Source organism: Anthonomus grandis, chromosome 7 (assembly GCF_022605725.1).
Source record: "Anthonomus grandis grandis chromosome 7, icAntGran1.3, whole genome shotgun sequence".
Lineage (NCBI taxonomy): Eukaryota > Metazoa > Arthropoda > Insecta > Coleoptera > Curculionidae > Anthonomus > Anthonomus grandis.
The window spans coordinates 22548848-22566459 of record NC_065552.1 but is presented as its reverse complement, the minus strand read 5'-3'; the positions used below and the strand labels follow the sequence as shown (position 1 = coordinate 22566459).

Below are 17612 nucleotides of genomic sequence, written 5' to 3'. Positions count from 1 at the left end.
CCATCAAATACAGAAGATGGTTGAAGCTTTTCAGCATTAAAGTTATTCATTATTCTAGATCCCTTACCTATAATTCGCGTAATTTTAACAAGAATATCGTTAAAGGAAAAGGTCAATATATGATTTTCAGTTTTCACCAAGTGTTAAGAGCTCTAATTAAACTTTTTCTCAATTTCTTATAGGACCAATGTTCACGTAACTCTTCCAAAATATCATAGTTATTAGGTAACGTCTGTGTTTATCTATTTCTGGCTTGAAATTAGGACTGAGAGAGAAATTATGAAACCGACCACCAGATATTTTGTTATAATAATTCAAAAGAGTAGAGACCGCGACTCGCAGAATCAGCAGGAATAACAGCACTGGGTGATGGTGATTTAATCTCTTGTACTTGTGTTATGTGATTAGTAATAAAGGTTTTTATATATGAGGAGAAAAATACAGCCATCTTAAAGCTATTTAGGAATAGGCCACGTGATAACTTCCTCGAAAATGAGTCTATCTCTATTTCACCTGTTATTAATTTAACTAGCTTCCTTAATCAAAAAAGGTTACCAATTTGCAAATTTCATTCGATAAAAATTGACTGTATATTTTGTTTCGAAATCAAACGATTAAACGAGAAATAAAAAGACATTTACATGTGGTTCCTCAATTCCATATTGAGGGAATTCTGTTACCGATATTGTCATTTAGCACAACTACCACCTAAATTGTCCAGTCTTACGCAGCACTTTAATGTTTTAAATTGTAATCTACAACTTTAGCAGCTAAATAGATGAGGGGAAAATATTATTCCTTTTTTTAACGTTATTTTAAGTAATAGTAAAATTGGTTAGACACAAAATTCTGGTTTGGAGACATACTTATAGGTTTCTTAAATATCTTATTATATTTAAGCAAAAATTTATATTTTTTCATTAGCCTATTTTTCTATTTTCTGCAATTATATTTTTCTAATATATTTTTTGTTATATTAATTTATATAACGTTTTCTATATTTATTAAGTTTTAAATTTTATATTGTTTGTTTTTTTACTTACCTTATTTTTTAAATTTTAAGTTCAATTATAAATTGAGATTTAGATTAACGAAAATCTTCAATGATTCAAAAAATTAATAAAAATACACTTTTTTTAATTTTCATATAAAAAATTCATAAATTGACACTTCGTAATTCTCAGCTCCTAAAAAGCCAATTAAAAAAAGGACTTTTTATTATTATTAATATAATTAAATTAAATTTTATATATTGTTAATACATTCTAAATCAATTTAACAAAACCCTACCAACATTCAATAACTCTCTTTTAAAACTACATCTAACAAATAATATGAAGCGTTTCTCTTAATCCCAAAGATAACACAAAAAAATTATCAGCCTATATTAAGTCTTACGTCAAAGATCCTAGGAAACAGAAAAGAATGAACCGAAGGTCAAAAGTCAAAAGTCACCGAAAAGTTTTGTATTTAGGCCTCTGTTATCGGTAATTTAAATTACTGTTTCCCTGCAGCAGGGTATCTTTTAATACATAAAATTTTATGAGAATGTCAAACATGATATTATGAGTTATCAAATTTATGGGAACATTTTTTTTCCTAACAAATGTTAAGCTTGTTTGACAAATTTAGGGATTAGTTTTTTTATAGGCAATTTATCAGTGAAAGGGACTTTCTTTTTAATTGCCCTAGATTTTATTACCAAAGATTATCGTTGATAGGCATACAAAAGACAAGAGAAGACGATAAATAAAGTCATTAATTAGAAAGTCCTTATCACATGACATATGACATCTATATTAGATATGAAGGAATGACAAAAAATGATTGTTAAATTTAATTTAGTTTTATATGCTTTGCAGTAAAAAGAATGTATGATCTTCATATAGCAAAATAATTTGAAATAGAGGCAGATGTCCACATGATGTTGTTTTTTGCCTTTCTTTGATGAAAAAATTACCTAAAACTACTGTTTTTAGACGATATTATTGCTATTATATCAAACCTAATGTATCTTTATTTACTTACCAAAACTGATTCAATTGCCTGGCAGAAGGAACAAATTTCAATTGCGTGAGAGAAACAAGAAACTGACTTCAAACACAATGTAGGAAAAAATACTTTGGATGCCTAAAAACTAGAGTATACAAGTCAGAGTATAGAGTATATGTGCCAAATGACCCTTAGTTGCTTGGAATAAATAAAAAGGAACTTTCACTATCTGGAAGATTTAGAATTGTAGGTATTCCTAGGTTAGGCCAGATCGGTTTCAGTATAGAAAGACCAGATTGGTTTTAGCCCAGAATGACTTAGAATTTTGGGTAATTCTACGCTAAGCTAGGCAGGTTTTAAGTGAAAAAATTATAAATTATTTGAACCAAGAAAAGGAAATGAATAAAACTGCCTAGATAATAAAAATAATAATCTGCCTGAAGAAAAAGAAAATTAAATTTCAACTACTTTAGAGCAAAACAATTAAGAATTTGAACGGCATGGAAGAAATGAGAAATACTTTTAATTGCCTAAAATAAATAAAAAGGAGCTTCCACTGCCTGAAAAAAATAACAAATTATGTCAACCGAGGAGAATAAATTACTATAACTGCCTGGACTAATAAAGCTAATAGTAAATTCTGGAAGAAAAAATACCTGTTAGGAAAAAAACTTTATTTTAGCCCCTTGAGAGATAAAAACTAAATAATTTTAACTGCCCAGGAGAAATAAGTAGTTCTATAATTGCCTAAGAGAAATAATAAACTTACTTCAAACACCATCATGGAAAAAATATTTAAATACTTTAAAAATATAGTATGCAAGTGTCAAACGAACTGACCTCATCAAAAAATACACTCATGAGACCATAGGTTTTCTTCAGAAATGTATAATTTAAATGGACACTACTCTTTATTTCTTTATTTCCTATTTTAAAGTATATTAACAGTGCAAGTATTGTTTTTACTACGGGTTTATGTTAGTTTACAGATAGATGTTTTTCATTTATTGTTGCCTGAAGATGACTGGTAATATTGTGAAACCCGCAACCTTGAAAATATAGCTTGTGATCTTAAGTGTGCTTTTATCCATATTGCGAATCAGTAAATTTTATTTACATGATTACAAATTATTAATTTGTTATCTTTATTAAACTTTTATTAGTTTGTTTGTATAATAAATAAAATTATAATAAACTATAACGGTTTTTTAATAAATACCGTAATTGTACTTAATAATTATTTTCAGACAAATGTTTCCCCAAATGAAATTTCGGGTGTCCGGCTTAGACCTAAAAGCCAAATATATTTTACTGCTGGACATTGTGGCCGCGGACGATTACCGCTACAAATTCCACAACAGGTGACTAAACTTTTCCTAAAATATTTAACTTTAGCCATTGTTACAGGCGCATGTTTCCTGCTTATAAAGTACGGGTATCGGGCTTAGACAAAAAATCCAAATATATACTACTGATGGACATCGTGGCGGCCGATGACTGCCGATATAAATTTCACAACAGGTTAGAATTTACTTATAACTTTCTGTCTCTTCTACTTTGTTGTTGTTTTTTTTTATTTGGTGTTTGTATTTTCGCTCTTTAACCTTAAGCCCAATCTCATTGTAAAAAAATGAGTTAGAGAGCGAAAAACGTTCTAAAAAGTACCTTCGGGTATTTTTCATTATTGTACGCTGTAATCGAAATATTCAGGAAGATCAAGGGATTAAATAAAAAATGCGTTAACAAATGCCCGAGAGTAATTTCAGAAGCACGAAGCATGCGTTTTGTAGAACTTGTTGGTTAATATTTTATTATTTAGTTTTGATAGGGTGCAAATATATTTATTTTTTATTTAAAGTTGCGTATTTTACTGGCTATTTATATAATTTAAATAAATGAAAATTAATTTAAAAAACGTGTTAAAAATCAATTTTCCCATAGCCACGTTGCGACCTTAATAGTTTCATCCTCAGGATATTACAAATATTGACAGTTGCACGAATTAAACGTAAATGGAAATATATAATATTGTAAATATATATAAATTTATACATTCATAAATTAAACAATTCATTTTGCTTTTTCAATATCAACATTTGCCCTATAAAATAGGTGTAATAATGTTATATTTAGCAGCGTGAAGAGGAGGACAAAAATGATATAAACATGAAATAAATATTCTATTGTGGTACCCTGAGGATGATCTTATAACAGTCGAAACGTCAATGAATCTGAAAAAAATAACTTTCTAGACTAATTTTACTTAGACTGTGTTATTTAGACCATAAATCTAACAATTGCACAAAATTTCGTACATATTATTTTAATTATTTTAATGCTAAAATCTTCTGAAAGAAATATAATACAAATACATAGTAACAATGCAGAAATTTGGTTGTGCTTATCTAGTTTTTAATGTCTTTTTCTTAGTTAACATATCCCAAATTGGGGTCAAATTAGGGTTCTAAAAAAAGTTTTCTATTGATCTTATGGGGCGTCGTGTAGTCAAAATTCTTCTTGACTGATTTATTATAAAACGATCTTCTAACAAATACAATTTCCTATTACAATTTCTAATTAAAAATGCATAACTTAAATGAATACTATACCCAATTTGCTATATATTTTATTCTTTGAGCAATATTTGAATAATTATCATTTAAATTGCTGCTGCATACACCCAAACAGTCATACCTTTAAAACAAACACAGTCTTTTTTCTATGCATGTTCTAAGTAAATAATTTTATACATAAATGTCCCTTTTATATAAAACAACAAATTTATTTTTAGTCGATGGATGGTAGCAGGCAAAGCCGACCCAGAAATGCCTAAAAGAATGTACATACACCCGGATTCACCCTCAACTGGTGAACAATGGATGCAGAAAGTAGTCAGCTTTCACAAACTGAAGTTGACCAATAATATCTCGGATAAACATGGATTTGTAAGTACTTTGATCAGTTATTTTTAATAAGGTTAATTAGCTGATAATACTTATAAATTAAGTTATTATTCCAAAATATGCAACTCGTCCGAAAAACGATAGATAGTACTATTATATTTTGGGAAATAATAACTTAAGGTCCACAGTTATTTAAGATCTATCAGTATAAGGAAGTTAATAGATGTAACTATTGGCTCTTTGGATGTTACTCAGACCAACGAGCGTTCACTTTTATAAACTAAAAATTGATAAAATTGAATCTGCTATCAAGCCTAAATTTAGTTCTGCTGTATCTTTAAACCTAGGTTACAATCCTTTCATTTCTGATCGGTTTAGCGTTGTCTGTATGTAAGTTGCCTTGGTGAACCCTTTGGCGTAAAAAATGTCCAAATCTCTTTAGGTAGATTAGTAGATAACATGTACAGGTACATAAGATAGATGCTAAATGCACTATGTGGAAAGTCAACAAAATAAAAAGTATATTGCCTCCAAATATTTGATATGCCTATGTAGGTTTTAAAGCATATGAAGTAATTTTTATTTTTTTTACATGATTTTTAGTTAGAGAGTATTTTTTAGTATTTTTTGAGTTATTTTTTATGTCATTTTTATATATTTTAAGCTTTTTTTTCAATAAATTTGCCAAATAATTAAAAATATTTTTTTTAGTTCTGCTATATATTTTATAATTTCTCATAGATTTAATTTCATTACTGAACATCCAAGTATTTTAAGCTTTCAATGTTTTCCAGAGATTTGAAGTCATTTCTAAGGTTCTAAAAATAATTTTTATATTATGTGTTGCTTGGGACTAAATAGATTATGCAAGTAATTGATAAACATCCTACCTTCCCAAAATTAATTAATCTTGTAAATGGACAAATTTTTCACTAGCCCTTAGACGAAACCAACCCCTCTCTCTCTCACTCTTTCTCTCCTACGGCCGGGCCTAAAAACAGCAAGCACTCTGCAAATGCATAATATATGTCGGGTAACATGTCTTATTCAAGACCTCGCGCTCCGCCCCAAGGCGTGACATGTAATTCGCTTATGTTGTGCCCTTTTGCCTGGCCTCCGGGCCCTTTTCATGTGCCTTGCCGTGCTGCCGATGTGTCACGGCCCTGTACTTTCGTGTACACGTTAGCGTCTCGTCGGCCATAAAGTCGATGCGATAGAAGGAAGGAATATATATGCATTCACACAGGGTGGTATTTTGAAATACGTTAAGATAATTTAGATTGACAGTAATTAATAAAATCTATCGTTTTTATTGGAGGAATCATGCAATAGCCTTGTGGAGTCGCAGAATCATATAACTTGGAACGTGATTATTCGGAAAGCTCTAGATAAACAGCAACAAAGTAGGATACCACTGAGAAGTGAATTGAACGCCTTTTAAAACGATGTTCACATGGCCCCTGTTTCTTATTTAACATTCTAATATATCTACCCTCCTAAGGGTTGAATTAAGAAATCTTATAATATTTATTTAAAGTGGCCCCCCTTACAAATAAATATGACATGTTTTTTTAATTTTTCATATTTTTACCTGCAATAAAGATATTAATGGTGAAAGGTTTCCAAATTGACAACTGCATTAGCAGTTTTTATATTAACAAAAAACCGAATAATCCAATACTGCATTATGACGAAAGTATTTTAAGAGGCATCTTGACCCCACTAACATGAAATTGTTGTAAGGAAAATACAATTACTTAATATAAAATTTTAATGAATTTAAATGTGGGTACTTCGTTACAGTAAATTTGGAATTCTGACCCACCGTAGTAAATTACTTATTAATTGACTCAATTTGTAGGCTTGAAGTAGCAAAGAGAACTAAATCGCATTAGTGGCTGAAATATACAGGGTGACTTACTTTAATCGATTATTTTTTAATTTCCATGGATTATAAAAAAATTAAATAAATATAGGGTGTCCCGATTGACCCCGCCACAATTATCGCCAATGACAGCCCTTGGTGCCGGACGCCTCTTCAAGAAAGGTAGAGCTATGGAAATGAACCAGTCTTCAAACAATGGCTGGTCGAACCAGCCACTTTTATTTCGTCCATACCGCGCACCTGGTGGCCCATTTGTCAACCAGGTATCGTATAGATGCTCGCGTTTATAAACAACAAATGGGGGTAATAAGATGGCCATCACCACTTACTGCAAACGTCACTGATGTCGATTGTTTTGTTGAACCGATGATCCGTTCTGGATGCCTTGCTTTTCTTTTTACGATGACCTTTTTCCGTCCGGGATCATCCACGAAGCATGTTTCATCATAATTAATGACGGACTAAGGTTCAACGTTTTGCAAGTTGGTTTGGATATTATCAAAGTATTTATTTACTGTTTCCCGAGTCACGGCTGCACGAGACCGTTTGATATTCTCGCACAGTCTTTTAGTCGGAAGTTCTTTATGTCGGACACAAAACAAATTCGCCCAATCAACATCGGGCATATTATTTTTAAATTTCGCCACTCTCCCCCCTTTTCTATCAAGATATCGCTTAACAATGTATCAAATAGTAGTTTTCTCCATTGGGTATGCCCACTCTCCCGCCAGTACTATTAAATGGACCAGCCTGGATTCCTCAGCTCCTGTCAAAATTGTTTGACCACCTTGTTTCTTTGGCTTCTGGTTCGCATGACGCTGTAATGTCGATTTTGGGATGTTATATAACTCCCTTGCGTCTCGAAGAGTTATCTGGCCTCTTTTGAACTGCCTTAAAGCCTTTTTCAGTTGTTCTTGACAATAATTCTGATAGACCTTAGTCCTAGGCGTTTTTTTGTATTTCCGGACCATTGTCCCGATTCACCCCTGAAAGCGAGTTTTTATGTTTAAAAATTAATAATAAAAAAACTAGGCAAAATAACTTAACAAAAGCCCACTTAACATCTAGAAAATACCCACAGGTATACTATATTAACAATCTAATACTTAAATCTCCCAATAAATACCTTTTCCAGACAAAGTTAGCAGCAGATTGAAAAAACGTTAAATTTCGCTCTAATATGTGGACACCTGTACGCACTGGAATCTTCCAAATAACTAACGGCCAGGCGTGATTGTCAAACAGCTTTTGTGTCTACAACAGGTTTTTCATATTACCCGTCCTAAAAACATTTGCTGCATGCATGAAAATCACGTGTTTGTAAAAAAATGTCAAACTGTCCCGATTGACTCCCTGGCCCAGATTCACCCCGTTTGACAGTATTTTTCTTTTATTATTTAAAAATGATTTATGTTATTTACAAGTCAATAATAGAGCCTACTTTCAAATTCCTCGCGTTCATTTACAAATGTTTCTCTGGTTATAGTACGGCATTCCTGAACAAGTAACTCAGGTTGCATCTTAAAAACCACAGATTTTCGTGATCGCACAAAAAAAAGTCAAGAGGTATTAGGTCCGAGGATCTAGGTGGCCATTCAATAAGACCTATTGCAAAGCATTTCTTAATCTATCGCTAGGCCCCTTTTTTTTAAGATTTTAAGAGTGTATCTCACCCTGCTTGAAACTGTCTTTTGCATTTTTTTATTCAGTTTTTCGTTTCTTATATATAAAATAAAAATTAAAATAAAATGAAAAAAAATCTTTATTGTATGCAACAAATAAATTACATCTATCCTATATACATACAAAAGTGGAAAGAACCGCTAGACGTGTTTTAATAACCACTACAAAAATATAACCATTTCAAGCTTTTTAAGGCAGTTTTACTACCAACCAAATTTCTATATTTTTACTCTCGACATGTGTTTCTCTAACGATGTAAGCATCTTCGGAAGAAGATTAGAACTAAATTAAACCTACTTATAAATGGCCTTATATACTAATGATGTAACTTATACAGGGTGCTTCATTAATTACCTACATTAATTACTGTGCTACATTAATTACCTAAATAGGATCTGCTGCATTTATTTTTACCTTTTGTAGATGATACCATAACAACAATTGTTTAAAACCAACGCTTATCAATGTATATTCTCAATGTCATGTTTAAAAATTTTATAGCTTACAATTTTTAAGCATCTATTGCTAATGGAAAACTTTACCAATCAAGAATTGGCGGTTATGCATTTGGCATACGGAGCAACAAACTGCAATGCACGAGCAGCATCGCGGTTGTATCACGAACGACAGCATCCTGGATACAAAAAGTTTATTGCGGGTCATCGGCGGCTCGCTGAGACGGCATGTTTAAGACCAAGATGGCATGATACTGGTGTTGCTCAAACCATAAGAACGGTCGAATTTGAAGAAGAGGTGCTTCAGCGAGTTGCCGATGAACCATCAAATAGCACACATAACGTCGCTAAGAATATGAATACGAGTAACGCTTCTGTCTGGCGGGTACTATACGAGCAACAAATCCATCCTTACCACTTCCAGAAAGTTCAAGATATGACTGCAGCCGATTATCATCCAAGAGTTCAATTTTGTCGATGGCTTCTGGATCACATCATTGCACAACCAAATTTTTTACGATATGTTTTATAGACGGATGAAGCCTCTTTCATAAAAAACGGTATTTTTAATAGTAGGAATAGCCATATTTGGCACGAAGAAAATCCTTATGCAATTTTTCCAAGAAAACATCAGAATCGTTGGTCTGTCAACGGATGGGCAGGCATTGTTGATGATTATTTAATTGGGCCATACCTTCTACCGGAACGGTTAACATCTATCTATTTGGAGGAAGTCTCCCAGAACTCCTTGAATATGTTCCACTAAACGTTAGACGGCAAATGTGGTTTCAGCATGATGGAGCGCCGGCTCACTTTGCTGTACAAGTACGCCAGTATTTGGCTCAGCGGTTTGGGCACCGTTGGATTGCCAGAGGTGGAGCAGTTTCTTGGCCTCCTAGGTCACCCGATTTAACGTCGCTCGTTTTTTTCTTGTGGGGACATGTAAATTCTTTAGTCTACGAAACTCCAGTAGAATTAGAGCTAGACTTAATTGAACGAATAACAGCAGCATTTGAAATCATTCAAAACGAGGATCAAATTTTTCGTGTAGTCCGCCGAAATCATGTGCGGCGTTTAAATCGGTGTATTGAGGTTGGAGGAAGACATTTTTAATAATTATTGTTGTGATGGTATCATATACAAAAGGTAAAAATAAATGCTTCAGATCCTATTTAGGTAATTAATATTTTTTCTAAATTTAAACGCGTCTTAGGAGGCGTAGTGATACATTTCCGGACATGGGTTCCTATAGTCAAATGGATTCTACTGTTACACTGAACAACCCCTAGAAGTTTGATTCCATAGTTCTGAAACACCCTGTAGAGCGGAAATTGCAATGAAGCATGGCCGAACAAATCTTAAACACTAACTAAACTATATAATTGACTATAAGGGATTGGAACTTTATCCCTGTTAAGAATGTTTTATTTTATTTTTGAATATCGCTAATCTTTCGTATGCATCTATTTTTCTATTGTTGTTAATTGGTTTAAGAAATTTTAAGTTGTTTATCCCTACAAAGTGACCAGTATTTAAAACATGTTCAGCTAAACTTAACTTTTTAACTTTTCCATATTTGACATGAGCTACATGTTCTTTGAATCTGATATTAATTGATCTTCTGGTTTGTCCTATGTACGTTTTATTACAATCATTGCAATTAATCTCATAGATCCCAGACATTTCATTGGTCGGTATTTTATCTTTTAGGTTTCCTAAGAGATTTCGTAACTTGGCCAAACTTTGACAGACCATTCTTAGACATAAGTCTTTGAGAAACCTATCAAAACCTCTCTTTAAGATAGGATAATATGCTATTGCAACGAAAGTTTGCATTTTATATTTTTTTCATCAAAAATATTTTTTCAGGTGAAGAGTAGTTAGATAAAGATTAATATGAAATAACGTGCTTTTCTGGAATGCCTAAAATATAATTATATCCAGTTCCTGGCAGATGAAACTAACTTTAACCCTAAATTGAAAGATATAAAAAAACTGCTCTGGTCTCCTAAAACATGCGAAAAAATATTTTCAATCGCTGGAAAAACTAATATCTACTTAAATTTATATTTGGTAAAAAATAGAAATTACTGAAAAATCTCAGGAAATGCATAAAGATTTTCCAATACAATGAACTTGAGAAATTAAATGCAGTAGAAATCTAAAAAAAATTTACTATCTGTTTGGCAGGTTCTGCATCTCAGTCCTACGGATGTTGGACCATCGCAATAAAATTATATTTGGTTTATAGGTAGCAATTATATTAGAAAAACACTTTTTCAGAATGATTCACTACGTTAATGACACATTAATTTCGATATAAAGTTAAGACATAATGGATTTACTTACTTTTTGTCCTGATTCTCCATCTCAGTCCCCTGAATGTTAGACGATGGCAATGAAATAATATTTCTTGTTTATAGAAAGCGTAAATATATAAGAAAAATAGTTCTTTAAAATGTTCCATCATGTTAGTTAGAATTGGCGTTAGAAATCTAAAAAAATATGGACATTTTACCCACTTATATTTCTGCTCTGTCTAGAAAATGACTAATATGAAATAAAAACTTACTTTAAATGTATAACCAAAAAAAATTAAAAATTATTTAAAATATATGAAAAAATACTTTAGAGGCTTAGAAAATCCCCTAAATATATAAATATATATTTCTTTATTTATTGAAATTTCTTACTTAAGAACTTTGAGCAATTTCTCAGGAATACAACTTGGTGTCGAACAATATGACTATGAGCAGCCATTTTATTACTTAAGTGAATAAATTAATATATACGGTGCAATAGTCAAAAAATTAATATGAGCGCAACTTAAAAATTAAAATTATTTATTCTCTTTTATACTCTAACCGATTTTTCTACTAGACAATTCAAAAAAGCATCATCTTAGCAAACGCATTTCGAGATTAAAGGTCTGTATTTTCCTCTAAACCCAAAGAGAAAAAAAACTTTCAGATCGAAGAACGCGAATACGGTACATCATCCATCCCCTATTCGAACACTAAGAAGAAGGCTTTTATCCCTCTGTGGCACGGTGTATACCCCACTATCATGTATAATGTGATTGAAGCTCCCCCTTCTTTATATTTCCCGCATTTAAATATTTAAATATGATAATGCCTTTTGGGTTTTCGTGGTAAGAGAGAGAAGAAGCGGGGATCTACGTGGAATAATTGTTAAAGGATCCCGTTTGTTGCAGTCATTTGCGTTAGATGTATGTTTTGTTTATTAAAAATTGATATATCCTTAAACCAAGAACCCTGAATACTAATTTTATTATATACAATTATACCGAAACAGGCCATCTAAAATTTAAACAAGGCATAATAAAACTAATTTATTCTTTACCTTAAAAAGTTTTTATATTCCAATTACTAGGGCATTTCTCGGTAATTAGCGCCTACCGTGCATAAATTAACACCGCACTTCATTGTTCTACGCCGTTTTAAATCAGAGAAAATTTTACGTGCGGGGCTCTTTTATCGTCGCCGCCCTACACCATAATGTTTCGGTGAAAGCTTTAAACTTACTGAAAATGTCACATTTAAATCATATTTTCCTCGCTTTTGTGCTTCGCTAAAGTTTAGTTTTTGTTGGAGAAATTTCGCCCTAAAGACCTTTTCGGCTGGTTAGTCACTAAATTAGCTGAAGAACAACTCCATTTGCCCTCCCAAAAAATGTTCATTTCTTGGTGTCCCTATCGCGAAGGAAATCAATATAAAATCGTAATAAGCAATTAGGAAGGCATCTCGATGTTGATGTCCTCCGTAAATGTGTTTTTTTTAATTATTTTAGGACCACCGTGGTCGGGTTGCTATAAAATCTTACATTTCGGCGCTTTCCTTTGGTTTTTGTCGGCCCTGCTGATATGAGGTTAATTTGATTCACAGGGACGGATCTCGATTATTTAGGAAATTAAGTTTAACAGTTCTTAAGCATTTAATACAGCAACATGGAAAATTAATTAGTAACGCAATTATTTTAATAATTACTTTGAGGGTGCTCTTAATATTTATTAGTGAAAAAGAGTTCTTGTCAGCGAAAAAATTTCAAATACCATCCTGTCCTTTTGGCAAATTAAATAACGTCTGATCCGCGACTTAATAATGCGATACATTATTTTGCCGGATCATAACTTTCTTCAGATTACGCGTCAGCAGTAAATTGTGAAGTTTATTACTTATATGCTTTTTAAGAATAATAATTAATTTTTAGGGACCTATAAAATACACGCGAAAATGTGCATTTTATTTAGTGGGATTATGAATCTAATGAGTTTCATTTAAATTAAATCAAATCGCATCAAAATATGCTTTATTGTTTTTTAACGTTGAGGTACAAATAAAGTAGAAAAAATGTATTAATAATATGTAAGTAGAAACAAAAGTCACACGAACAAAAAAAAGTTTTAGGATAAAATAACAATAAGTCAGTCTACAACAATATTATTAAGCAATATTTACATCTCTTATATATAAGACATCCAAAATTTATCTCTTAAATTAATATAGGCATATGCTTTTTTAACTCCTTTATTTCAGGGGTAAGTGATTGTACTTTTTAATGCCTTATTATACTCGAACGCTTCTAAGTGATAACTATAGCGGCGGTAATTATCTAAATCTCGGCCTTATACAGCAATACTAACCATAAGTAGGATTGTATCATTCTCTGCCGTAATTTTAGGTTCAGATTATCATTGCAGAATAGTGGTTTAATTTGTTGGAATATTATAGAGCTGTCTCTGTTCTACACTTTATTTCTTTATTTGAATTAAGATGTTTAGTGATCTAATATCCAAGTTACTTAAACTGGGTTACTCTGTTTATATTTTTCATATTAATTTGTAGTACAGCATCAGGATGTGGTTGTCGACTGATCACCATAAGTTTTTCCTTGTATGTAAGTTCTATTTCTTGTTCTTCTGCGTTTACAAAGTATCGTGGTTGCAGATTCTTTAGTATGTCTCTTAGGACGACATTGTCGGCATATAGTATAGTATTTATATAATCTTCATTGATTTGTGCTTCCATTTTTTCTTGAATAGCCTTTTTAATAATTTTATCAGTACGCATCCATGTCTGACGACTCGTAGAATTTGGCTTTCTTCTGCAAGCTTTCCGTTAAGTTACGTATTCCAAGTGTAAACTAAAGCAATTTTCTATTATGCGGGCTTATACGTAATTGATAAGATCAATCATCTATGGGCATGAAGAGAGCGTCTGTTAGAAGAGGTCTTCATATGTTGGGAACATCCACACTGGGTTGGCTGAAGAGGCCCTGGTTTTGTGTTATGTAGGCAGCTTCCAGAAATTTCCTTTTTCACCAATGTGATTTCTTCCTTTGGATTTTTGTTTCCGACCAGTGAATGTTATGGCCGTTAGTCCGACCGAAATGTCGTGTTGTACGAAAACAAGGACAATGTCAATCCGATTACCTGTTTCTACATTACCATTGTCTACCACTTATCACAAGATCTTCAAGGTGTGACTCACAAGGCTTAATAGTCTACACTCACTGCATCCTTTTGCTCGTTGTTTTTTTGGTATTCGAATAAATACGGATTTTGGCCAATCTTCCAGTATGTTCTCCTCCTCGATCATTTGTAACAGCTACGTTGGGGTATCATCAGGCTTATTTGGTTTCTGCAGATTTTATTGCAAATAAAACCTTACTCTTAAAAAATTTCTAATTTTTCTGGACATCGAAGTTGGATTCATTTGATCTATTATGATCAAGCATCTCATTGTTCTAAGGATTCCCTTTTTTATCTAAGATATTTTTGCCCATATCGTCTCCTAGTATGTTTTTAGTGGTCTTCATATATTTCAGTATTCTGTAAGGATACTCTTTAGGATGGAAAGACGTATATTTGTAGTATTATATCTTGTTGAAAATGTGCTATGCATAATACTACTCTTGTATTTGTTATTTATGAGCAATTTCTTTCTTCCTAATAAATAGTACAGTAATTTTTAAAGCCTGCTGCACATATGTTCTTTAAGAAGAAAAGTGTATATAATAGTATACAAGACTTTGCCGATCAAAGCCTTAAAATTGAATCTTACATATGTGGGACTATCCGAGGGTAAAGTGCACACTTTTAGCTAGCTCTATACCAACCTCAATACAAGTAAATCTAATAGCATTAATAAAAAGTTTGAACATTCTTATAAGCCTCTCATTTTGTGTAATATATGATATTAATACTTTTAAATGTTACAATATTCGTTTTGGTAATATTAAAGGAAATCTTGTTCTCAGCCAAAGAATAGTAGTGTCATCAGCAAATAATGTAAAAAACTAATAATGCTGATGGCCACTAGGTCGTAGATCTAAATGAGAAAAATAAAGGGTCAAAAACCAAAAACTGATTGGAATGAAGTAGTGCCATGGCCCTTAACCACCCGTCTCCTATTTGCTAGATATGACACAAAATACATAAAAGCACAGCATCTAAGTTCATAATAAGCTTTTATTTAGTTTATAACAAATATTTCCGAAAAAATAATTCCTAAAGGATTCAAAGAATGCCATCCAGATTCTCCAATAGCGGTGTATTAAGGAACTTCTGTGAAATCTAATGCTTTACATATAACATCAGTTCAAAATTTCCATATTACCGAAAGATTTCTCGCCCAACTCATATGTTCTAATAGTTAATTTATGAGAGTACTTTATATTTGGAATTGTCCTAATTAAGATATGAGATTCTCTGCAATCCCATATTTTAAATAGCAACAGAATCACTGGATATCACATTTAGGATAGAACCTATCAGCAACATTTGCTTCCTCTATATAACCTGGAAGAAATACAGACGATAATTTATACGGAAATTAGAATATAATCAGGGTGATATTTTAACATTAAACTTAATCATGGAGCATAATTATTGTAGCTTTGGCAGAAATATTTTGCTATTCACACAATCAAGTCTTGGAGAAAGCACAAAATATCACCGCATTTCCCGATAAGATAAGAAGTCTACAGTTTCATCTTCTTCCGATGTTGACCATTCCGGGTTGTCCGTGATACTGATGAGTTGTAAGGATCCGGTTACCAGACCTTGCGAAACAATTTTGTGTCTTTTTACGCGCAATAGTGGTCTGATAAGACAAGCAGTCGGTCCATCTATATGCATCTTAGCCTGCCTCATGGTCCACTTATCCAGCAGAATCTTCCTAGATGCCACAGCTATATATTCGGATGTACCAATTGTAGATTCGCGGCCTGCTTCGCAAATCCCAATCTAGCAGAGGAGTCCGCTTCCGCGTTTCAAGCCTAAGTGGCCAGACACCTAGATAATCTAAACCTCGCAGCCTACCTAAACCAGTTCCTATAGGATCTATGCACTTTAGTACGAGCTTGGGACTCATCTTGTCAGCCGTAATAGTCTTAATTCCAGGCCTCCTGTCTGAGCAGATTTATGCAGCAAAAACTTCAGTCTAAAAGATAGTAGCATGCTTCCTCTGCGATACTGAACCTGATGGTATATAAAGTCCCACCACAAAACCCTACACTAGATCTAATATTCATTCTGAGCTTGTGTATCAGATGGTCTTCCTGTTTAGAAGTGTAGGCCCATTAGAATCCTGCCATTGCTTTCTGCCTACGATATTGATCCCAAAACTGTTGCAATCAAGGTGCTGCAACAAGGTGCCTGCTCATCAAAAGGAGAGGACATACCTTTATGAACTTATTATGCTTAAACGTGCAGGCCGTTGTCCAGTTGAGCTCAAATTGAGTTTTCTCCGTATAGAGTCACCAAACGGTAGCCCTGTACCTGAGCAGACATTTGACAATAGATAACTCAATCCAGTCAAGGAGATTAGAGAATAGACCCCAGGTGCTACCGAAAGACCTTCTGTAGTTTTTAGTTATAATGTCTGTATAGTCATCTAAGTTTAGTTTGAAATTTTTCGCTTAGAGCAAATATGATTTTCTGTTGGCAGCAGCACTAATCAATTTTTAGATTTTTCAGAAACTGTTCAATAAAATAAATAATTTGATGCATGAAATTTGAAAAAAATTAAATGATTTTAAGGTTATATGCCTAAAGACATAATTCAATATTGAAAATTGGTGTATTTGTTACGTACGATATGTTGCAGATATGAATTCTAACTACCATTCTATTGACGCCAAGGACATCCCATACCGATACAAATAGGGATTTAAATTACCCTTTTTTTACTTACTAAGGTTTTATTCTATTAAGGTTTTAACAAAAAATAATTAAACTTTGGACTGTTTTACATGCAATAGATATTTTTAGATTTAACCGATTGAAAGTCCGTTTACGAGAAAATTCGAAAAAAGGTCAATTATGTGTGACTTCTGACCACTCGTTGGCCGATTATTATAGAGTAGAATATTGTACAAAAAATCCATGGGAGATGTACAAATTCACAAAATCGGCTAATGAGAAACCAGAAGCCACGTATAAATTATGTCAATTGTATCAATTGAGTGGTGCGAGGCCTCTAGCGCACAGGGTCTTTTTAATACAACTTTTTGTTATGTTTTTCTTATTTATTTAAGGGATTTAAAGTAAACTTCAACTTGTCTCTAATTAAAGTATAAAGTGTCTCATTGGGAAAATTGTGTAATAAGAAAAGCGTTTCCAGTAAAACATTTTAAATAGTACAAATATCGATTCATATTTTGTACCATAAA

The 17612-nt window shown here is 32.6% G+C and overlaps 1 protein-coding gene across 6 annotated transcripts in view; it reads left to right on the top strand.

Annotated features, from left to right (window-relative positions):
• LOC126738409 (optomotor-blind protein) overlaps positions 1-17612 on the top strand; it is a 164525-nt gene that overhangs the window by 53070 nt on the left and 93843 nt on the right. For 3 of the 6 annotated variants that reach the window (XM_050443736.1, XM_050443735.1, XM_050443732.1), the window contains exons 5-6: positions 3400-3513; positions 4784-4937. In XM_050443736.1, coding sequence (XP_050299693.1) covers positions 3400-3513; positions 4784-4937 — 268 coding nt within the window. Of the gene's footprint in view, positions 1-3239; positions 3354-3399; positions 3514-4783; positions 4938-17612 lie in introns of all 6 variants that reach the window. The other 3 variants (XM_050443734.1, XM_050443733.1, XM_050443731.1) reach the window with 1 other exon arrangement.